Raw genomic sequence first — 25367 nt, 5'->3', positions numbered from 1 at the left:
CCGCAACTAGAGAAAGCCCGCGTGCAGCATTGAAGACCGAATGCAGCCAAAACAAATAATAATAATAATGAGTTTTTAAAAAAACACATCCCTCCAAAAATATGAGCATATTTGAACCAGAGGACACGGTCAGGAATTTCCATAGCACCATTATTCACAATAAAACAAAATGCAAACAACGCAAATTTAATAAATATTAAGAAAAACCATATATTCAAACAATGCAATGCTATGGAAAAACTACAGTCTTTGCTCGGCTTTCAAGTTAAGAATGCCTTTTACGTTTTTAAAGGACCGTAAAACAAACATTAAAAAAAAGTTTAAAAAAAAGTAACCTATGTGCAAAAACATGAATGACTCTCACAGATATTGAGCCTGACATAAAAAATGCATGATGTGGAGAAAACTCTAATTTGAAAAGACACATGCACCCCAATGTTCATACCAGCATTACTCACAATAGCCAAGACATGAAAGCAACCCAAGTATCCGTCAATAGATAAATGGATAAAGAAAATGTGCTCTATATATACAATGGAATATTAGCCATAAAATAGAAAGGAATAATGCCATTTGCAGCAACATGGATGAACCTAGAGATTATCATATTAAGTGAAGTAAGTCAGAGAAAGACAAGTATCATATGATGTCACTTATATGTGGAATCTAAAAAACTGATATAAATGAGCTTACTTACAAAACAGAAACAGACTCACAGACATAGAAAACAAACTTATGGTTACCAAGGGGACTATGGGGGGGGGTGCCAATTTATTTACCCATAAATTAGCAGCTTGGGATGAACATGTGCACACTACCATGTATAAAACAGACAAACAATAAGAACCTACTGCATAGCACAGGGAATTATATTCAATGTCTCATAATAACCTATAATGGAAAAGAATCTGAGAAGTAATAATATATATACATACATCTGTATAACTGAATCACTTTGCTGTACACCTGAAGCTAACACATTGTAAATTAACTATACTTCAATTTTTAAAAATGGTTAAGAAATGCATGATGTATGATTACACTGATACACAGCTGAAAATAAGCAAAACTAAATATAATGATGAGGAATAAATGATTATACTATAACACCATAAAGAAAAGCCTGAAAATGCTTGCTAACAGACAGGATGGTATTCACCTTTGGGCGTAAGGATGTAATATATTTGGGAAGAGGTTCACAGAATACCACTGGGGTGGTGGCAATGTTCTGTTTCTTGATCTGGGTAACGTCTATATATATGTATATATTCTTTTTTTGTGGGGGCCATGTTGCGTGAGGCACGTGGGATCTTAGTTCCCCCACCAGGGATCGAACCTGCGCCCCCTGCAGTGGCAGCGCAGAGTCTTAACCACTAGACCGCTGGGAAGTCCCTATATGTACATATTCCTTTTATACTGACTCACTCATAGATCTTTTAATATAACAAAGAAATGGAAGAGCTCAATAATACTAAAAGCCTGTTATCTGAAAAGACCAATAATATATACATATTTAGAGTCAAAAGAGAAAGTGCAAATAAAGGTCATAAGGAATTAATGGGAAGGACTTCCCTGGTGATCCGGTGGTTAAGACTACACATTTCCACTGCAGGTGGTAGGGGTTTGATCCTTGGTGGAGGAACTAAGATCCCACATGCCCCGCGCAGCCAAAAAAAAAAAGGAATTAATGGGAGCTATTACTCAGAAAAAATACAGATTTTTTTTGTCTGAAAGAATACTATGAATATCTTCATGCCATTAAATTTTAAATACTAGATTTACCCTTCTGAACACATGCTGATTTCAGACAATAGAGCAAATGAATTCATGAGAAGGCAACAAGACAAAAATGTCCACTACCACCCCACTTTTCAACTTTATATTGCAGAGTTGAGCCAATGCATTGAAATAAGAGTAAGTTAACATTAGAAAATAGGACCGAAAATTTTCATCAATATCATTATCAACATGAAGAAATAGATTCAAGGCATTATTTAAAAGAGAAAATGCTCCCCCAGAAACCCCAAAGCAGATTTTTACATACATAACTGACTAGTAATGCCTCATATACCTAAGCTCATGTCTTAGTACTAATTCAATCACTAGCAATGGGAACTCAAACCACATGATTGACTAGGACCAACCATGACTTACTAATAAACTGGGATATGGGTCACCTTGCTAGAAGGACAGATAATTAAACAAAATGGAGATTCCGTTAGCTAAGAACAAGGTATTCGTGTATGTCAGGGAACTTAAGTAATAGTGCTACTGCAATATATTAGGAGGTGAGTGCAGGTGTTGGCAAACATTTTCTGCAAAGGGAACAGACAAAGATTTTCAAACTTGCGGGCCAAAGTGTCTCTGTCACGACTATATTCGGCCTTTGCTGCGCAAAAGCAGCAAAGACCACATAAAACAGACTGGCATTGCTGATTTAGTCCCTCAGTCTGTAGCCAACGCCTTGATTAAAAGCTAAAAACCAGGATAAACAACAAGGTCCTACTGTATAGCACAGGAAACTATATTCAGTATCCTGGGATAAACCATAATGGGAAAGAATAAGAAAAGGAATGTGTGTATATATATGTATAATTGAATCACTTTGCTGTACAGCAGAAATTAACAGAACATTGTAAACCGACTATACTTCAAAACAATAAATTTAAACACACGCAAAACTAAAAGCCACATGGTTTCAAACTACTGCCCTGGGCTGTACCGCCTTCAGTCCCAGCAGCCTACGTTGGAACCTCAACAACGCAAACACCAGCCAGGGGTCCTAGGCTTCCAAAGCTTCGGCCCTCACAAATCTCTCTACCACAGACACTCAGTACACGCTTCCTTATTAATCCGAAACCTGAGCCAGACACCCTCATATGATGACCCCGGCCCCAACACTACTGAGCTCCACATCAAATCCCCAACCTGAACCGGACACTGCGAGCAACGTCAATGCCACCAGCACGCCCTGCAAGCGGAGTGATCTGCAGAGCCCCAATCCCTGACAGTTTGAACAAGGGTACTGATTTCTACAAACTCTAATCCTACTAACTCCCAGGACACCCCCCAACCCAAACCACAGACAAAACCCGCGTGCGGTTCCCCTCATATACCTCAAATTAGGTTCCCACCTGATTCCCCTCAAATACATCCACCTCCGCACTTCTACCCTCCCCCTCTGCCCTCCGGCAATAATCCCATGCGTTCAGATTGCACCAAGCCCACGCGTCACCCTGGGCGAAACAAAGCCACCACTGTGACGAAAAAAAAAAAAACAAAAAACAACTCCAGGGGCAAAACCACACACTAACCTGATCTTCCCCAGACCAACAAGGAGCCTAAACGTCGTACTTCCGTGAACTGTTCCTACTTCTAGACTGGCCCGGCTCCGCCTACGGTAGCCGAAGTGGATATGCGGTGTTTGAGGAAACGCTGACGACGGGATTTCCTGGAGAGGCAATATGTCCGCGCCCAGCTCCCCGCGGCCCCAGGGGGTGGCCATGTTGGGACACGTGACGTACAGAAGGCAAACGGGAGGATTTCGGGGCGGGAGACCAGAAGCCAGGAAAGACCTGGAAGGTGAGAAGCCGCAGAAATTATCTCACTTCCTGGCACTTGGACTCTTGCAGAAAGTAGATAAATTTTCAGTTTCAAGCTGCGCGAAGCAGAAATGAGGCCGGCTAAATTGCTTTCAGCAGGCTAGGCAGAGAAGTAATACGTCCGCAGCATATATTATCCACTTGGTATTTAAAACAAAACAGTTTCCAAACGGAGAAGTAGGAATTCAGTTGTCGGTATGGCAGCGGAGAACGCACTCCTAAAAAGGGAAAAGATAATACATCCGGTAAACGGACGCCACAGAAAGCTGCTGGCCGGAAAATAGTTTTCAGGAGGCTGTTTTTAAGAACAAATAAAGATTTCAGAAAGTGGTACAATAAGGGGCTGGCCATTAATGAGGGAAAAGGGCGGCTGGGGCTAATCAGTTGTGATTGGGTATGGGAGAGACTCAAAAAGAGTGCACTAGAAGTGAGGCCAGTAAAGGTCTGGAGTCGGTGGGAATAGCACAACCTGAACCCGTCCATCATAACGTGAGGTTAGTGATGAGGACAGTAACCCAAGATTTAGGGCAAAGAACGTCAAAATTAGGTGTGCATCACGCCGTCGTTAAAAATGCAGAGTCCTGGATTCCAGCCCCAGAAGTTCTGGTTTAGGACGTGAGGGGTGTGGCTGAGAAATTTGCATGAAGTTTTTCAGAGAAATCTGAGGCAGGAAGCCTGTCATATGCAATCATTAGAAACAGTCCTGGAATGTTCTCTGGTTACCAATATTATGATGGGTGACTCCCCTCTGTACTTCAGTCTTGGCTCAAATTATATCCAGAAAAGCTTGGGGTGGGGGCCCGCCCCCATTATTACTACATTACTACAAATTACTATTACTAGGCTTTATTTTTCTTTATAGGACTTATCACTTGCTGACATATAATCCATTGACTCTCTCTCCCTCACTATATTGTAAGGTCCATAAAGGCTATTCCCTTGCTTCCCTGCGTTGTTCACTGATGTATCTTCAGTGCGGAACACAGTGAATTGCACAGTGTTGGTGCTTTAAAATATATCTGAAGGAGTGAATTACTCAATAACCCAGCCCTTCAGATTGAATTCCAAGACAGCCACAGCATGGCAAATTTCCATTTCCTTTCCTGTGAATAAGACTCAACTGTTTATAACTTGGATGGGTGGATAACTACAGGATAGTTAGGAAATTAAGCAAAAGTACTCTGGCTAGTGAGAGGCCAAGAGCTCCATTCTCAGAAGAGGGAGAATAATGAAGAGAAAGCACATCTCAATTCAGCAGGTAACACTGCAGCTGGAATTTTTTAAATGGTGGCAGCTCTCAAGAGTGATAGCCCTGTGGACAAAGGTTCTTCTCCACCACATCCTTTAAGAATGTTGCCTCCCATCTCCTATATTTTCCTCCAGTTTTAGAGACTAAGATTCTTGTCCTTTCTAGTCTGAGGATCCTGTTTCATTTTTGCTTTGCCCAGTTTATACTGTTATTGGGTCTCTAATCCCATACAATTTGGGGAAGACAGCTGTGTTCTTTAGGTCTGCCTTCCAATGGCTCACTCCCTTCAGTGACAGGATACTCTGATTAGTCCATTAGCTCATTCACTCACTTTCCAAGTCAATAGATAATTGGTTTTTATTTTTCTGTGCTGGGAAATATAAAATCATGTAAACCAGGGCTCTCTTATATAACTTTTCTAGGATGATAGACATGATGACAGATTCCTCCCAGTATATACTTTTCAGCCATGTAAGTAGCTACAAAGTTTTGCCCATTGTCTGTGCTGTCCACTGGGGTAGCCACTAGTCACATACGGCTACTGACCACTTGAAATGTTGTTTAGTGCAACTGAGAAACTGACTGTTGTTAAAACTTTAACATTTAAATAGCAAAATAATTATCACAGAATTTTTAATCTACTGGGGAGATAAGACTTGGGCAGTAAAGAAATAACTTACTTGTATCCTAAAATGCCTAAAGTCATTAAAGGTAGTCCTTGCCTTCCCTCAAAATAATACACCACTGAAACAAGAAATTATCATAACGTCTTGAACCAATACTCCATCCATATCTGCTACGGACTGAATGTTTCTGCCTCCCAAAATTCATATTTGGAGCCCTAATCCAAAATATGATGGTACTCAAAGGGGAAACTTGGCAGGAGGAGGGATAAATCAGGAGCTTGGGATGATCGTACACACACTACTATATATAAGATAGATAACCAACAAGGACCTACTGTAGAGCACAGGGAACTCTACTCAGTATGCTGTGATAACCTATATAAGAAAAGATCTAAAAAAGAATGAATATATGTATACGTATAACTGAATCACTTTGCTGTACACCTGAAACTAACGGCATTGCAAATCACCTATACTCCAATAAAATTAAAATATTAAAAACAAAAACCAAAATATGATAGTAATAAGAAGTGGGGCCTTTTAGAGGTGACTGGTTCAAGAGGGTGGAGACCTCATGACTGGGATTAGTGCCTTTATGAAAGACATCCCAGACAGCTCCTTTGCCCTTTCCCCTAGATGAGGATGCAGTGGGATGACTGTCTTCTATGAACCAGGAACCCTCATTAGACACCAAATCTGCTGGCACCTTAAATCTGGGACTTTGTAGCTTCCAGAACTGTGAGAAATTAATTACCGTTTTTATAAGCTACCCAGGTATGGTATTCTCTTGTAGTAACCATAAGGGACTAAGAAAATGTCTATCTTACCTCATGTATATATTTACATCCTCTTAACTAGATTAGCTGGTGTGTAAAGGTACCATTTAAAGATAATCCAGTTACCTCAAAGCTCTCTCCAGGAGATCATGGGCTTTTTCTGGTTTGGTCACCACAGTATCCTCAGCTCCTAGAACAGGACCCAATAAAAAAAGGAGTATTCGACAAATACTCAGTAAATGAACAAAATGACTCAATCCAATACTCAGTCAAACTGGTTCAACCTAAGTCCATTTGCGTAATTTATAAATTTCTCAGAATTTAAGATACACATCCCAGTTGTCAATTAATCCTTCACCATAGCCTGGAGAAACTGAACTGATATATACACACCCCATAACCCACCAATCCTATATTAGCCCTGTTGTGGTTTTTTGTTCATAGTAACCTTCCACATACAAATTATCTTATGTTTAAACACTTCACCTACTTATTTCTTCCACTTAGTTGGACTCAGGCTGCCTTCATGCATTCAACTGATACAACAGAGCAACTGATGTGTATATGTTTAGTTAACATCATATCATGCCTCTGTATCAACACATATATTTAATTGGATGAGTACATCATGCACTCCCAGTCTCATCATTTATACAATTTCTCTCAGTATATACTTTTCAGCCACCATGAGTTAGAAATTCTTGCTCAATAATTTGTATCTTTTACACATAGTATGTCTCTGAGCTTTTGTCCTAGTGGTTTCCTGTGACATAAAATAAGACGTAATTGACTACTGAAGGCACAACCACATTCCGTGCATTCATAAGGGTTCTCTCTTGTGCAAACCCTCTGTTATCTCCTACGGGTGCACATCTGGCCACAGGTTGTCCCATTATGACTACATTCCTATTTGCTAGGAGTTCACTGATGTTGACTGATGTCTGAGGGGCCAAAGAAGGCACCTGCATAGTCATTGAATTAACACGGATTTTCTCCTGCATGGCATCACTAGTCTGTGAGGAGCTGTGACTCTCTAAGGGAGGATTTTCCACCTTGACTGAATCTCCACTTTTCTCTCTTGTGTGTATTCTCTTATGTTTAACAAGGCAAGACATGTAGGCAAAAGCTTTCCGACACTCATTGCAGATATAGGGTCTCTCTCCTGTATGAGTTCTTTGATGGACAATGAGCTTTTCCTTTGTAGTGAAGGCTTTCCCACATTCACTGCATTCAAAGGGTTTCTCTCCTGTGTGAATTCTTTGATGTTTAATGAGACCTGACTTCTGGGAACAGGATTTTCCACATTCACTGCACACAAAAGGAGTCTTTCCTGTGTGAAATCTCTGATGTGCAATGAGGCATGTCTTCTGGATGAAGCCTTTTCCACATTCATTGCATATATAAGGTTTCTCGCCTGTGTGAATTCGCTGATGTACAATGAGATTTCCCTTCTGGATGAAGCCTTTTCCACAGTCACTGCATATATACGGTTTCTCCCCTGTATGTGTTTTCTGATGTATATTGAGCCGTGATTTCTTGAGGAAGGCTTTGCCACATTCAGTGCATTCATAAGGTTTCTCTCCTGTATGTGTTCTCTGATGTTCAGTGAGCATGAACTTTCTAGAGAATGCTTTCCCACAAAGATTACATTGATGGGGCTTCTCTCCTGTATGAATTATCTGATGATCACTGAGCCAAGACTTCTTGATGAAAGCTTTCCCACATTCACCACATACATGAGGCTTCTCTATTTTGGGGGTTTTCTGATGCTTGCTGAATTGGGTCTTAGAGCTGATGGGTTTTTGGCTTTCGGGGAATTTAATTTCAGAATGAAATTGTTCATTGTTAGCATAGAGACAGGATTTCCCATCTCCAGTAAGCTCAGCAGGGCTCTTCATTTCATAGCTCCTGCTCTGGGGAAGTAAAGTTAAATCTGATTTCGTACTTTTTCCATGTAAGTCAAACATATCATGATTTTGCCTGAACAGAAAATGAGTTCTTCTCTGATGAACAGACTTTTCCAGTGGGTTCTGTTGGTGCCATTTTTCTAGTCCCTTCTCCATGCTCTCATTTTGTGAGTGCTCCAGCAGGTCATCATCAACTTTCCAGACTTCTAGGAAAGAGAAGAACAATGAATTTCTTAAAAATACCTTGATGCGAGGAGTCTTCTTAGTCATGTTCCTGTGATATAAGTGTAAATAAAACTCCACGTTTAATGTTCCCTGCACATTGGAACAAACAATACAAACCAACCAAAACGTAAAAGCAGTTAGCATAAACACAGGGTTGGATCATTCACAATGAATAGATACAGATTTGGCTACTTCCTAAATACCAGCCTTGCAAAATATGCAGAGACTGTAAAATAGAAGCAATTTCCTATGAGCAGGTTGGAGGGTCACCTCATCCAAAGTGGTGAGGGATGGACTCATTCATTCCACAGACCCTTACTGAGGACCACTGTGTACCAGGAACGGTGCTAGTGTTGGGAATTCACACACATACTCCTCATGTTCACAGAGCATACCCTGTAGGTGGGTAAAACCACGTTACAGGGCAGAGACAGACACAAGAAAAACAACTGTAGGTTGTGAAAACTCATGAGAAGGAGCCATGGAGAGGGAGAGAGGTGAAGGAAATCAGGGCTCATTTTGGAGGAAGACAGGCCTCCCCATGGATGCCTTGTTGTGGTTCGCATGAGGGGAATGAAGAAAATGACACAGCAGAGACCTCCCAGCACATCTTACAATCTCCAAATCAGGACTGGTTTCCCAGGCCAGGTCTCCTCCTCCACCTGTCACCCCCATCACAGTCATTGCCAACTCTGCTCTTCTCCTTCACCATGACAGAACTCCTGAGCATCTGTTTCTCTCACTCACACACCATACCCAGCACAATGATCAATCCCGCCTGCCCTCCTTTACAGATACACCCAGAATTGGACCAGCACCTGCCCCTTCCACCCTCGTGAAGCCAATCACTCTCTCACACCGCAGCATTAGCCTCCTGGCTACCTGCCTGTTCTGTCCCTCCCCTGCCAGTGCCTGTCTATTTTCTACACATTAGCTAAAGGGATCCTTTTAGCACTGATTATATCACAGCAAGCCTCCTCTACTCAAAACTCCCTAATCTTTTCTCTGCATAAACAAAGAATAACATTCTCTTATCAGATGCTAAGGGAATTGGAACTGTGCAGATGGCTTTGATGCAATAACTTTACTGGTCAGTGACATACATTATTGTATCTAGGAGAGATCAAGCATAAGCTTGACATCTTTTGTGCTATGAATATTGAAATAAAGAAAGTATAGATTTGGTCTTTAAAAAATAAATAAAATTTTAAAAATTAAGAAAAACCCCAGGGGAAGAGCAGATAGAGAAATTAAGGAAACTCTCCCATTCACCATTGCAACAAAAAGAATAAAATACCTAGGAATAAACCTGCCTAAGGAGGCAAAAGATCTGTATGCAGAAAACTTTAAGACATTGATGAAAGAAATCAAAGACGACACAAACAGATGGAGGGACATACCATGTTCCTGGATTGGAAGAATCAACATCGTGAAAATGACTGTACTACCCAAAGCAATTTACACATTCAATGCAATCCCGATCAAATTACCAATGGCATTTTTCACAGAACTAGAGCAAAAAATCTTACGATTTGTATGGAAACGCAAAAGACCCCGAATAGCCAAAGCAATCTTGAGAAGGAAGAATGGAGTTGGTGGAATCAGACTTCCTGACTTCAAACTATACTACAAGGCCATAGTGATCAAGACAGTATGGTACTGGCACAAAAATAGAAAGGACGATCAATGGAATAGAATAGAGAACTCAGAAGTAAGCCCAAACACATATGGGCACCTTATCTTTGACAAAGGAGGCACGAGTATACAATGGAAAAAAGACAGCCTCTTCAATAAGTGGTGCTGGGAAAATTGGACAGCAACATGTAAAAGAATGAACTTAGAACGCTTCCTAACACCATACACAAAAATAAACTCCAAATGGATTAAAGACCTACATGTAAGGCCAGACACTGTAAAACTCCTAGAGGAAAACATAGGCAGAACACTCTATGACATCCATCAAAGCAAGATCCTTTTGGACCCACCTCCTAGAATCATGGAAATCAAATCAAGAATAAACAAATGGGACCTCATGAAACTTCAAAGCTTTTGCACAGTGAAAGAAACCATAAACAAGACTAAAAGGCAACCCTCAGAATGGGAAAAAATAATTGCCTATGAAACAACGGACAAAGGATTAACCTCCAAAATATACAAGCAGCTCATGAAGCTTAATACCAGAAAAGCAAATAACCCAATCCACAAATGGGCAGAAGACCTAAATAGACATTTCTCCAAAGAGGACATACAGATGGCCAACACACACATGAAAAGATGCTCAACATCACTAATCATCAGAGAAATGCAAGTCAAAGCCACAATGAGGTATCACCTCACACCAGTCAGAATGGCCATCATCAAAAAATCTGGAAACCACAAATGTTGGAGAGGGTGTGGAGAAAAGGGAACTCTCCTGCACTGTTGGTGGGACTGTAAGTTGGTACAGCCACTATGGAAAACAATTTGGAGGTTCCTTAAAAAACTACAAATAGAACTACCATATGATTCAGTAATCCCACTCCTGGGCATATACCCAAAGAAAACCATAATCCCAAAAGAAACATGTACCATAATGTTTATTGCAGCACTATTTACAATAGCCAGGACATGGAAGCAACCTAAATGCCCATCAACAAATGAATGGATACAGAAGATGTGGCATATATATACAATGGAATATTACTCAGCTATAAAAAGGGATGAGATGGAGCTATATGTAATGAGGTGGATAGAACTACAATCTGTCATACAGAGTGAAGTAAGTCAGAAAGAGAAGGACAAATATTGTATGCTAACTCACATATACGGAATCTAAAAATGGTACTGATGAACTCAGTGACCAGAACAAGGATGCAGATACAGAGAATGGACTGGAGAACTCCAGGTATGGGAGGGGGCGGGGGGTGAAGGGGAAACTGAGACAAAGCGAGAGAGTAGCACAGACATATATATACTACCAACTGTAAAACAGTCAGTGGGAAGTTGTTGTATAACAAAGGGAGTCCAACTCGAGGATGGAAGATGCCTTAGAGGACTGGCGCAGGGAGGGTGGGGGGGACTCGAGGCGGGGGGAGTCACGGAAGGGAGGGTATATGGGGATATGTGTACAAAAACAGATGATTGAACCTGGTGTACCCCCCCAAAAAAATAAAAATTAAAAAAACAAAACAAAACAAAACAAAAAAACCCCAGGGATTCCCTGGTGGCGCAGTGGTTAAGAATCTACCCGCCAAAGAAGGAGACGTGGGTTTGAGCCCTGGTCCAGGAAGATCCCACAAGCCGCGGAGCAACTAAGCCCATGCACCACAACTACTAAGCCTGCGCTCTAAAGCCTAAGAGCCACAACTATTGTGCCCACATGCCACAACTACTGAAGCCCGCGTGCCTAGAGCCTGTGCTCCGCAACAAGAGAAGCCCCCACAATGAGAAGTCCATGCTCCGCAACAAAGAGTAGCTCCCGCTCTCCACAACTAGAGAAAGCTCAAGCAGCAAGGAAGACCCAACACAGCCAATACATTAATTAATTAGCTAATTAAAAAAAATTTTAAAAACCAAAAACTCCCTAATTTTTTTCTCATCTCATTAGGAATAAGATCAAGGTCTTCACATAGAAAACAAACTATGGTTACCAAAGGGGAAAGGTTGGGGGGAGGGATAAATTAGGAATTTGGGAGTAACGTTTACACACTACTATATATAAAATAGATAAACAACAAGGTCCTACTGTATGGCATAGGGAACTATATTCAATATCCTGTAATAAACCAAAATGGAAAGGAATATGCAAAAGAATATATATATATACACACACACACATATATATATAACTGAATCACTTTGCTATACAGCAGAAATTAACACATTGTAAATAACTATACTTCAATAAAATAAAATAAAGAAACAAAGAGGTCATCAGTGACTCTGAAAAAGAAAGCGTCAACGACATAGTGGATGTGAATGCTTAATTGGATGGGGTTCAAGTGAAGAACTGAAGAATATAAACAAGTTTTTAGGGCCTTGTGTTCTGAAATGGAGCACAGAAAAAAACCAAAACTTATTCCTAAAGCGCAGGGCCAAGTCCGGGTGCCCATGAAGCACTCATGTTGCTTTAAGTCCCTGACAATAATTTTGACACCAAAACCTTAGCATCAATCTTCATCCGTTTCTTCTGCTCACAGCCCATATTTATTTAAATGTCAACTCTCACTTGCCCTCTGCAAGCAGTATATCCAGAATTCAATCAACACTCACCCCTCCACACATGCTGCAGTCAACCATTCTCCCTGCCACCATGTTTTTTGCAATAGCCTCCTACAAGGCTTTCCTGCTTGCCCCCTGTCCGCTATGGTCTGCTTTCTACACAGAAGCCAAAGGGATTCCTTGAAAAATGTACATTATTTCATGTCATTCCAGTACTCAAGAACTCCTCGTGTTTCCTCATCTTATTAGGAGTAAAATCACGATTCCTTGAAATGGAGTACATGACCAATCTTACTCTCCCCTCACCTTGCTACTACTGCCTCTTTGGCCTTATTCCCATCATGTTCCTGAAAGTACACTCTGCTCTGTCCACACGGGCCCCTTAAAGCTTCTCAAACTCATTCATGGCTTGGCCTTTTTTTTTTTTTTAAATGAACTGGGCCAATCTCGATGTGGATGGCTTGGCCTTTTAAATTTGCTAGCTGCACTACTTGGAAAACTCCTAACCTGGCAGCCCACTAACTTCTTGCATTTCTTGGCTCAGAGGCACGTTATCCGAGAGGTATTCTCTGCCTAAGAGAGTCCCAGCACCTACTCTTCCGTTATGCTGATTAAAGTTTTATCACAGCACTTTTCTCCCCTTAGGTATATTATTTGTTTATTGTGATTAATTCCTTGACTCCTTTCTCATAGACTAAAAACTCATAATCTATTTGTATGCCTTTTTCCACTGCTCTTACCTTCCAGCGCGCACTAGGCTATCAGAAAATACAGAGGAATGAAAAAAAAGAAAGAAAATTTTTTAAAAAATTGAGAAATGAATCAAAGAAGCAATCACGTGAATGGAACACATTGGGGAGGATTTAGAAAAAAGATGGAAATCTCTCCTTCTGAGCAAGATGATACATCATTGAGATCATGGGAAGAAGAATTTTAACTGACAGGTGATTTGGTTAGCTGGGACTAAATGTCATCAGAATACAATGGGAAGAAAAATGAAAATTTCAGGGAAATGAAAACATTGGTAAGGTCTACAGTCAACGAGAATAAAGTTCAAAATTAGTAAATACACAAATTAATTCAAAGTAAGCAAGAGTTATGATCAGGTTGAGACTGGAACTGAGAACGTAGGATGTTAAAATAACTTTCCTAGTTAAAAATACATTATGAACAGCAGATCTCTTTACAGAAGAGAGCTTGCAGGTGGGGACATTTGAGGTACTGCTTGCATGGCCAGGAGGGAGGATGCACAGGAGTAAGGGAGAACCTAAACCTCTAGGGTTTCCTGAGAGGGAAGATGATCCAAGGTGCTGGCAGTTATTGGGAACCCAGGAGAGCTGGCAAGGAGATGAGTACATCACACAGAACCCACGTCTGTGGTGGGTCACACAGAGAAGAGATCAATGTGGGAGTCTTCTCCAGTGAACCTAAGGAGCTAGCTTATTAGAATCAACAAAACTTGAAAGGTTAGGAGATCATTGGTGAAAAGGGGAAAAAAAAACCTTTGGAGAAACTCAGAGAGGGGATAGGGTACAGTGAAGACTAGTTTACTTTGGGGCTGGCATCCAAGATGGGGTGGATGTAAGGAAGGAAATCAGCATTACCAGTGGGGCAGAAAGGTGCAGCAGCTAGAAGACGGTGAGGAATTTAAAGATGTATCTTGGGAGAGAGGCCTTGGAATAAGGAATTTCAAAGCACAGGAGGTAGAACAGTATAAAGAAGAAGGAAAAGATATGAAAATCCTAGGAAACAGAAAACCATAGCAGGAATTCCCTGGCAGTCCAGTGTTTAGGACTCTATGCTTCCACTGCAGGGGGCTTGGGTTCAATCGCTGGTCAGGGAACTAAGATCCTGCAAGCTGTGCAGCACAGCCAAAAACAAAACAAAACAGAACTATGCAAACAAAAATCAAAATGGGGGTAAAATAGAGATGAAACAGATGCCAGAAGAGATAGAGTCTTCCCTACAAAGGGATATTTTTTTCTCTAAACACCCACGAAGAAAAGAGTTCTGACATCGGGAGAGAGATGCACGGAGGCACTGCTTACTGAGCCTCCAACCCTCACCACCCGCCCAGCTCTGACTCTTCTCTGACCAACTACAATGTGATTTCCATGGCCTGTGGCCTTGCTGGTCTCTCACTCACCTGAACGGGTTCGACACTGGATTTCATCTTCCATCATCCATGGCTGTTCTCCTTGACCCAACTTGGAGAGTACATCTGGTTTGCTGGCTTGAAAACCTGTTCATGGAAAATGACACAAGATTTAGACCCAGTGAATGGGGCGTGGGGTCTGTGAAGAGCACAGAATCCCACCTTTGAGGACAAAACAATTTTCCTATTTTGAAGGAAAAACAGACCTCTCTATGTGTCTCTTCTCCTGTCAATACTTCTACTTCACTTCTGACACTAGACATATGGGTTTTCCACACATCAAGGGATTGTGTGACACCAACTGACACTGATGGGGTGTCCTCCAATTTAACTCAATTCTGACATGATCTACCTGCTGATACGGTCAGATAACACAGGTTAGGGGTTCACTCCCACAAGACCATACCTCTGGCCATGCATTTCTGGCACCAACTGTAACTTCAGGTTGTTTTCTGGGCTTCTGATCAACCATGAATAGGTCAGAGGTTCCCATGACTCCCTTTCTTGGGTTTGATTAATTTGCTAGAGCAGCAGACAGGACTCAAGAACACAGTTTACTTACTAGATCACCAGTTTATTATAAAAAGATACAACTCAAGAACAGCCAGATGGAAGAGAATACAGTACAAGGTGCGTGGGAAGGGCCACAGAGCTCCCATGCTCTCTCTGGGGCACCCCTCCCCTGGCACCGCCACTTGGCCACTAATCTGAAAGCTCTCTGAGCCTGTCCCTGTGGGGTTTTATGGAGGCTTCATTAAACAGCCATGATGGATTAAATCATTAGGCTTTGAAATATTTCCAGACATTGTCAAACGGCCCCTGGGAACCAAATTGGCCCCAGTTGAGAACCACTGACCTAAAAGGGGAAGAGAGTTGGAAAATGGTAAATGAATGGAAAATGGGTTTGACACGAGACCCCCACAGTTGCTGTTTAATTTTTAATTATAAATGACCGATTGTTTAGTAGAAACTCTATATGTTGCAGTAGATATGGAAATTGTTCATCATTGTAGTTAAAATAGTACAAGCTGTAGTCATTGTGTTAATTTTTAAAACATTGCTGTTTGCAGTATGCGTATACAGGTATCCAGAGAAAAATCAAACTCCTCTGCCCAAGGACTTATTAAACTATGTTCTAATTGTCAAAAAATAAAAAATAAAATAAATCATTAGGCTTTGGTGACTGATTTAATCTCCAGCCCCTTTCTTCTCCCCAGAGGTGGGGGAGGGACTGAAAGTCACAACTCTCTAATCATGGTTGGTTCCCTTGGCAACCAGTCCCCAATCTTGTTATTGAGTGGACTTTCAAAAATCACCTCATTAACATAAACTCAGATGTGGTTGTAAGGGTCTTATATGAATAACAAAAGACACTCATTTCTCCTTTACCCTCTTTAATTTAGGAAATTCCATGGATTGTAGAAGCTCTGAGCCAGGGATGAAGAGCAGATATATATATTTCTTAATATAAATTACACCATTATACACAGCTACAAAGTAACAGCTTTTCTCTCAGGAGAAGGGACAATATACCCACTTCTCTTAGGCCAGAGAGGGGACTGAGGATCTACCACTTCAGAGCATCACAGACACTCCAGAGCTTTCAGAAGCTGAGAAAGGAAAGGCTGCTGACTGGGACCCTCTGAGAGACACAGGGAAGCTGTCCTCACCCATGGACAGCAGGTTGCTGTAGTTCTCCAGCATCACGTCCCGGTACAGGGCCTTCTGAGGAGGGGCCAGGAGCTGCCACTCCTCCCACGTGAAGTCCACGGCCACATCGTCAAATGTGAGGGTCTCCTGTAATAACAGTAGTGTTTAATGAAGTGATGTCCTTGTGATGATATGGAAGAAATCGCAAAGATTTTTTTCTCATTTCTACTCTATCGGCTAGATCTATATATCCAGGGATGGTTTGTTTAAGGCACCTGGAAGAAGCAAAAGCCTAATAAAATACTAGGATCCAACTAATTGTAATTGTGTAGTCAATCATCCAACCGTTTATCATTAGACTTTTCTTTTTTTTCGGCCACGCCACATGCCTTGCAGGATCTTTGTTACCCAACCAGGGATAGATGTTTCTATAATATGTAGAAGTTAAAGCTTCTTGTTAACCTAGAAACACCACATTCATGTATATATATGTATGTACACATATATACATATATGTCATGTATATACATGTGACATATATACCAATGGCAATGGGATGACTGAGTCCTTACAGCCACTCAATCAAAATCTTCTGGGAAGTGATTCAAGATGCCAGAATTATAAGAAACTAAATGTTTAATAAGTATGTTTAAAGTGTATGAAGAAGTAACTTATTTTTTGATATGTGTACCTTTTTTTTTAAATAAATTTATTTATTTATTTACTGGCTGTGTTGGGTTTTTGTTGCTGCGCACGGGCTATCTCTAGTTGCAGAGAGCAGGGGCTACTCTTCACTGCAGTGTGCAGGCTTCTCATTGTGGTGGCTTCTCTTGTTGCAGAGCACAGGCTTCAGTAGTTGTGGCACACGGGCTCAATAGTGGTGGCTTCCGGGCTCTAGAGTGCAGGCTCAGTAGTTGTAGCACATGGGCTTAGTTGCTCCACAGCATGTGGGATCTTCCTGAAGCAGGGATCGAACCCGTGTCCCCTGCACTGGCATGAGGATTCTTAACCACTGTGCCACCAGGGAAGTCCGATATGTGTCCTTTATGATTTCAGCCTTTAAATATACTCTTAAGTCAGTTGTGTAACGAACAAAAATAAATGTAATATAAGAAAAAAGGGGGAATTCCCTGGCAGTCCAGTGGTTAGGACTCCACACTTCTACTGCAGGGGTCACTGGTTCGATCCATGGTTGGGGAACTAAGATCTGCAAGCCTCGTGGTGCAGCACCCCCCCACACACACACACAAAGAAAGAGAAAGAGGAAGGAAGGAAGGAAGGAAGGAAGGAAGGAAGGAAGGAAGGAAGGAAGGAAGAGAAAGAAAGAGAAAGAAAGAAAGAAAGAGAAAGAAAGAAAGAAAGAAAAAAGAAAATGGCAGATTAAGAATTTGGATTTGAACATGGAAATCAAGAGTCAGACATACTGCAAAGCCTGAGAAAACAGTCCCCACAGAACTGCTCTCGCTTCAGACACCAGCTACAATTTCTGGGGTCTCCATGATCACCCTCAATTCAGAAGAGTAGACTACAAAGACACCCAGGGCCCCAAGACACCCTTAGATGAAATAATTAGCCAGAATGACTTGGACAACTAACAAACCCATTCAGGAACAAAGGAAAGAATAAAACAAACCAAAAGTCACCTGGGCCTGGATCATTTCCTCCTGTTCTCTGACAACAGCTGGCAACAGGGAGGCTCTGTCGTTATGTCTCCTGGATCTGCTCTAAATTTCTGTTCTGAAACCTGACTTCAATCAAGCAGGTCCCCAGTAATGCTGATACCAAATCCTGTAACTTCTTTCTCCTGCAATCGCTTCTTTTGCTTCTGGTGAGTAGGGACCTGCGGGTTGAGGAGAAATTTCAAGCTGAGGGTACATTTCCTCTGGGCCCAGATAGTATCACTGCTCCTAGGCGCTCACCTTAACCCAATAACATGCTACTCTAGGTGACATGTCTGAAACATACTGATATGGAAAGCTGAAGAATAAAAGGTTAGAAAAAGAAAAACCATAGAAAGAGTAACCACAGACACTCTGGTGTAACTATATTCTCAGACAAAATGGACAGAAAGCCCAAAAATTACTACAGGGAAAGAGAAACAAAGCTTGCTAGTAAGAGGTTCAATTTACCACATTTAAAAAATTTGCCATTTCTATGTACCTAATCATATAACTTTGAAATGTATACAGCAAAAATGGACCCAAGGAAACAAGAAGAAATAAACAAATCCAGATTAACAGCAGAAGATTTAACATGCCTCTCCCAGTAAGTGACAGAACAAACAGGTCACCAACAAACAAAATTTATAAACAATATCATTTTGAAGAACATAAAAAATATTTGATAAGCAGGAATACTGACAGAAACTTTAACCCAACTTAAATAAATGGAAAGATGAACTATGAAGATGATTCAGAAAACCAAGCATTTTAAAGACGTCATGTCAACCCACGCACCTATGATCAATTAATCTATGACAAAGGAGGCAAGAATATATAATGGGGAAAAGATAGTCTTTCAATAAGTGGTGCTGGGAAAACTGGGTAGTACATGTAAAAGAATGATATTAGAGCATTCTCTAACACCATACACAAAAATAAACTCAAAATGGATCAAAGACCTAAATGTAAGTCTGGACACTATAAAACTCCTAGAGGAAAACATGGGCAAAATACTCTGACATAAATTGCAGCAATATGTTTTTTGATCCACCTCCTAGAGTGATGAAAATAAAAACAAAAAATAAACAAATAGGACCTAATAAAACAAAAGTTTTTGCACAGCAAAGGAAACCATAAACAAAACAAAAAGAAAACCCACAGAACAGGAGAAAATATTTGCAAATCAAGTGACCAACAAGGGATTAATCTCCAAAATATGCAAATAGCTCATGCAGCTCTATGACAAAAAAATCAAAAAAATAAAAAACAAGCAAACAAAAAAACCCAATAAAAAATGGGCAGATCTAAATAAGCATTTCTCCAAAGAAGACATACAGTTGGCCAAAAATCAAAAGAAAGCTGGAGTAGCAATAGTCACATCAGATAAAATAGACTTTAAAATAAAAATTGTTACGAGACAAGAACATTACATAAAGATCAAGGGATCTGTCCAAGAAGAGGAGATAAGAATTATAAATATATATGCACCCAATATAGGAGCACCTCAATACATAAGGTAAATGCTAACAACTATGAAAGAGGAAATGCAAGGCAGAAATAGAGACACAGATGTGGAGAACAAACACATGGACACCAAGTGGGGAAAGCAGGGAAGGTTGGGGCGGGGGATGAATTGGGAGATTGGGATACCAAATTGTACACTCTAAATATATGCTGTTTATTGTCTGTTAACTGTATCTCAACAAAAGTTCTAAGAAGAAAAAAAAAAAAAAAATTTAAGTTCAATTAAAAAAAAAAAAAAGGGCAGATTTAAATAAGCATTTCTCCAAAGAAGACACACAGTTGGCCAAAAAGCACATGAAAAGATGTTCAACATCACTAGTTATTAGAGAAATGCAAATCAAAACTGCCATGAGGTATCACCTCACACCACTCAAAATGGCCATCGTCAAAAACTCTACAAATAACAAATGCGGGAGAGGGTGTGGAGAAAAGCGAATCCTCTTACACTATTGGTGGGAATGTAAATTGGTACAGCCACTACAGAGAAGAGTATGGAAGTTCCTTAAAAAATTAAAAATAGAATTATCATATCATCAGCAATCCCACTCCTGGACATATATCCAGAGAAAACCACAATTCAAAAAGATATATGCACCTCAATGTTCACCGCAGCACTATTTACAATAGCCAAGACGTGGAAGCAACCCAAATGTCCATCAACAGAGGAATGGATAAAGATGTGGTACATAGATATAATGGAATATTACTAAGCCATAAAAAAGAAGGAAATAATGCCATTTGCAGCAATAATAGATGGACCTAGAGATTATCATACCAAGTGAAGTAAGTCAGACAGAGAAAGGCAAATATCATATCACTCATATGTGGAATCCAGTTTTTAAAAAATGATAAAATGAACTTATTTACAAAACAGAAATGGACTCACAGATTTCAAAAACAAATTTATGGTTACCAAAGGAGAAATGTGGAGGGGAGGGATAAATTAGGAACTTGGGATTAACATACACACACTACTTCAACCCTACTCCAATAAAACTTTTTAAAAAATAAAAATAAAAAATACAGACGTCATGTCTCCCAATGAAACCTCAATCAAAATCCTAAACTGATAACTATATCCATCTATCAATAACGAGGACTTAAAGTTACTTTAATTATGGCAGTACAATAATAGTACAATGATAGACAGAACAATGGAACAAAATCAAATGCTTATAAACAGACTCATGCATATATAGAGACCTGATGATAAAAGTAGCATTACAGGGACTTCCTAGGTGGCGCAGTGGTTAAGAATCCACCTGCCAATGCAGGGAACACGGGTTTGACCCCTGCTCCAGGAAGATCCCACATGCCATGGAGCAACTAAGTCTGTATGCCACAACTACTGAGCCTGCACTCTAGAGCCCCATGAGCCATAGCTATTGAGTCCACGTGCCACAACTACTGAAGCTCGCATGCCTAGAACCCGCGCTCCACAACAAGAGAAGCCAACGAAATGAGGAGCCTGCGTACCACAATGAACAGTAGCCCCCACTCACCACAACTAGAGAAAGCCCATGCGCAGCAACGAAGACCCAACGCAACCAATAAACAAATTAATTATTTTAAAAAGTTGCATTACAGAGAAGAAGGTAAGGATGTCTCTTTTTAAAAATGGTGCTGGCTAATCATTAGAGAAATGCAAGTCAAAGCCACAATGAGGTATCACCTCACACCGGTCAGGATGGCCATCATCAAAAAATCTAGAAACAATAAATGTTGGAGAGGGTGTGGAAAAAGCGGAACTCTCCTGCACTGTTGGTGGGAATGTAAGTTGGTACAGCCACTATGGAAAACAGTTTGGAGGTTCCTTAAAAAACTACAAATAGAACTACCATATGATTCAGTAATCCCACTACTGGGCATATGCCCAGAGAAAACCATAATCCAAAAAGAAACATGTACCACAATGTTCACTGCAGCACTATTTACGAGAGCCAGGACATGGAAGCAACCTAAATGCCCATCAACAGATGAATGGATAAAGAAGATGTGGCATATATACACAATGGAATATTACTCAGCTATAAAAAGGGATGAGATGGAGCTATATGTAATGAGGTGGATAGAACTACAATCTGTCATACAGAGTGAAGTAAGTCAGAAAGAGAAGGACAAATATTGTATGCTAACTCACATATACGGAATCTAAAAATGGTACTGATGATCTCAGTGACAAGAACAAGGATGCAGATACAGAGAATGGACTGGAGAACTCAAGGTATGGGAGGGGGCGGGGGGTGAAGGGGAAACTGAGACGAAGTGAGAGAGTAGCACAGACATATATATACTACCAACTGTAAAATAGATAGTCAGTGGGAAGTTGTTGTATAACAAAGGGAGTCCAACTCGAGGATGGAAGATGCCTTAGAGGACTGGGGTGGGGGGGGGGGACATGGGGGGGGAGTCAAGGAAGGGAGGGAATACGGGGATACGTGTACAAAAACAGATGATTGAACTTGGTGTACCCCCCCAAAATTAAAAAAAAAAAAAAAAAGATGTGGCATATATATACAATGGAATATTACTCAGCTATAAAAAGGAATGAAATGGAGCTATATGTAATGAGGTGGATAGACCTAGAGTCTGTCATACAGAGTGAAGTAAGCCAGAAAGAGAAAAACAAATACTGTATGCTAACTCACATATACAGAATCTGAAAAAAAAAAAAATGGTACTGATGAACTCAGTGACAGGGCAAGAATAAGGATACAGATGCAGAGAATGGACTGGAGGACACGGGGTTGGCAGGGCGGGGGGCGAAGGAGAAGCTGGGACGAAGTGAGAGAGTAGCATAGACATATTTACACTACCAACTGTAAAATAGATAGCTAGTGGAAAGTTGTTGTACAACAAAGGGAGATCAACTCGATGATGGGTGATGCCTTAGAGGGCCAGGACAGGAGGGCGGAAGGGAGTCACGGGAGGGAGGGGATATGGGGATATATGTATAAACACAGCTGACTCACTTTGGTGTACCTCAAAAGCTGGTAAAAGAGTGTAAAGCAATTATTTTCCAATAAAGAGCTTAAAAAAAATGGTGCTGGGACAATCAGATATTCATGCTGAGGGTAGGGGGATTCAGAGAAGAATGTTGATCCCTATCTCACAATATACACAAAAATCATTTGGGGAAAACTGTCAATCTCAATGGGAGAGGCAAATCAATAAAAACTTTAAGGGATAATATAGGAGAATCTCTCAATGATATTAGGGTATGGAAAGGTATTTTAAACAAGCTTTATATGAAGCACAGCATAGAGACTTCCCTGGTGGTCTAGTGGCTAAGACTCCATGCTTCCAATGCAGGCAGCCTGGGTTCAATCCCTGGTCAGGGAACTAGACCCCACATGTCACAACTAAGAGTTTGCAGGCTGCAACTAAAGATTCCGCATGCCACAATTGAAGATCTTGTGTGCTGCAACTAAGACCTGAGGCAGCCAAATAAATAATTTTTTTTTAAAAGAGTTCTGACTAAAATAAAAATGAAGCACACCATAACACAAATTATATTCTGCTACAGGAACCGGACAACCACTTTGGAAAACATTTTGGCATCATCCATTTAGGCTGAAGTTTTACACATCCGAAGACACAGCAATCTCACTCTGAGGTATACGGCTAAGTTATTTATCTATCCCCCACTAAAATAAGGACACATTTGAACCAGAACACATGTACAAGAATTTTCACAGCAACATTATTCATAACAGCCCAAACTGCAAGCATTACAAGTTTAACTAATAGTAGAAAAAACTGGACATGTACTCAAACTATGGAATGCTGTAAAAAAAAAAAAAAAACCTTTACCCAGTTTGCAAGCTAAGAATACTTCCTACATTTTTAAAGGACTGTAAAGAAAACTAAAAAGCATATGTGAGAGACCTTCTGTGTCCTGCAACTCCTAAAATTACTCCTAATTACAGGATGGTAATTACCTTTAAATATAAGGATGTAATATAATTGGGAAGCAGCTCACAGAATACCACTGGGGTGTTGGCAGTGTTCTGTTTTTCCAGCTGGGCAATGACTGTTTTATATATATTCATTAATTTCATACTAACTTGTTGATCTTTTAAATTAACACATAAATGAAAGAGTTGAAAAAGTCTGCTCTTTACATAGAGAACAGATTTGTGGTTTCCCTGGGGGAGGGAGTGGGGGGGATGGACTGGGAATTTGGGATTAGCAAATGCAAACTGTTACATATAGAATGAATAAACAACAAGGTGTTGCTGTATAGCACAGGGAACTATATTCACTATCCTGTGATGAACCATAATGGAAAAGAATATGAAAAAGAATGTATATACATATATATATGTATAACTGAATCACTGCTGTACAGCAGAAATTAACACAACATTGTAAATCAATTACACTTCAATGAAATTTGTAGCGAGATAGAAACAAACCTGGTGCAAATGAAAAAAATATATGGAATTAATAGGGGACATAACTCAGATAAAATATAACTTTTTTTGCCCTGAAAGAATACAATGAATATTTTTATTTCATTAAATTTGAAATCCTGGATGAATCCATAATTTTATGTTCCTTCCATCCTGGAAACATGTTAATTCCAGCACATACAGCAGGTGAATTTTAGGGTAGGCAACAGGACACAGATGTCCACTACCACCCCACTCACTTTCCTTCTTTGTATTGGAGAGTACAGACAATGCATTGAGATAAGAATAAATTATAAACATCAGAAATTGGACAGAAAATTAAGGTTATATTCAGACAACATCGTCATCGACATGGAAAAAGAGATGCAAGAAATTACTTATGTAAAAGACAAAACGTTCCCGCATAAACCCCGAAGCAGATTTTCACATATACTGCTGGCTACAACTGCACCATATACCTAAACTCACTTCATACTAACTGATCATTAGCGATGGGAACTGAAACCACCACGATTAACTAGGGTCAACCAGTACTGGCATATGGGTCACCCTACTAGAAGGATGGATAACGAAAAAAACAGAGATTCTATTAGCAAAGAAGAATGTGGGAATGTATGTCAGGCAAAAAAGCAACAGTATCCACTGCTAGATATTAAGTGGTGAGTGCAGGCGCTGGCAAACATTTTCTGCAAAGGGATGGATACTATACATTTCTACTTTAGGGCTAAGGGCTCAATTCTGCCTTCGCAGTGCGAAAGGAGCCACAGACGATACATAACAGACTGGTGTGGCTGAATTAGTCCCTCGGTCTGCAGTTACTCACCCCCCTGAATAAAGCCTAAAAAGCAGGTTTCGATCTCCTGTCCTGGGCTGCACTGTCTTCCTTCCCAGCGGTCGAGGTTGGAATTTCAACGAAACCACCCGCCAGGCGTCCAAAGCTTAAGTCCTCACAAGCTTCTCTGTACCACAGACACTGACTACACACTTCCTTATTAATCCGAAACCTGGATCAGACATCCCCATATAATGACCATCCACCCCGGCCCCAACATCACTGAGCCTCATATTAATTCCCAAACGTGAAGCTGTTACCAACGTAAATACCACCTACATCCTTTACAAAGTGATACGCAAAACCCCCCGTACCCTGCCAACCGGTCGTTGTTCTCTACAGATCCTTACCGTTTAAACGACTCCCCACCAAAGTACCGCAACCACAAAAAGAGGCGCCAGACTCTGCTGGTTCCTCCCAAATACCTCCACCTTGGCGCTTCCCACCAGACCCTCCAATAATTCGTAAATCCACACTACACCACTTCCACACTGTGGGCGTCACGTCACCCTGTAAGAAACACACATCCCATAAGAAAACACACA

At 40.6% G+C, this 25367-nt stretch overlaps 1 protein-coding gene across 1 annotated transcript in view; it reads right to left on the bottom strand.

Moving 5' to 3' along the window:
• LOC130838148 (uncharacterized) overlaps window positions 1-25367 on the bottom strand; it is a 36413-nt gene extending 11046 nt beyond the window's left edge. The window contains exons 1-7 of the mRNA XM_057710902.1: window positions 25173-25367; window positions 18034-18230; window positions 16411-16537; window positions 14732-14827; window positions 7008-8366; window positions 6380-6440; window positions 3315-3575 (exon numbers count right to left, since the gene is read on the bottom strand). Of these exons, the coding sequence (XP_057566885.1) occupies window positions 3315-3575; window positions 6380-6440; window positions 7008-8366; window positions 14732-14827; window positions 16411-16537; window positions 18034-18048 (1919 nt within the window). The 5' untranslated portion in view covers window positions 18049-18230; window positions 25173-25367. The remainder of the gene's footprint in view (window positions 1-3314; window positions 3576-6379; window positions 6441-7007; window positions 8367-14731; window positions 14828-16410; window positions 16538-18033; window positions 18231-25172) is intronic.

Source organism: Hippopotamus amphibius, chromosome 16, assembly GCF_030028045.1.
Source record: "Hippopotamus amphibius kiboko isolate mHipAmp2 chromosome 16, mHipAmp2.hap2, whole genome shotgun sequence".
NCBI classification, from domain to species: Eukaryota; Metazoa; Chordata; class Mammalia; order Artiodactyla; family Hippopotamidae; genus Hippopotamus; species Hippopotamus amphibius.
Note: the sequence above shows the minus strand (reverse complement) of the source record. Positions and strands in the feature narration are given on the sequence as shown.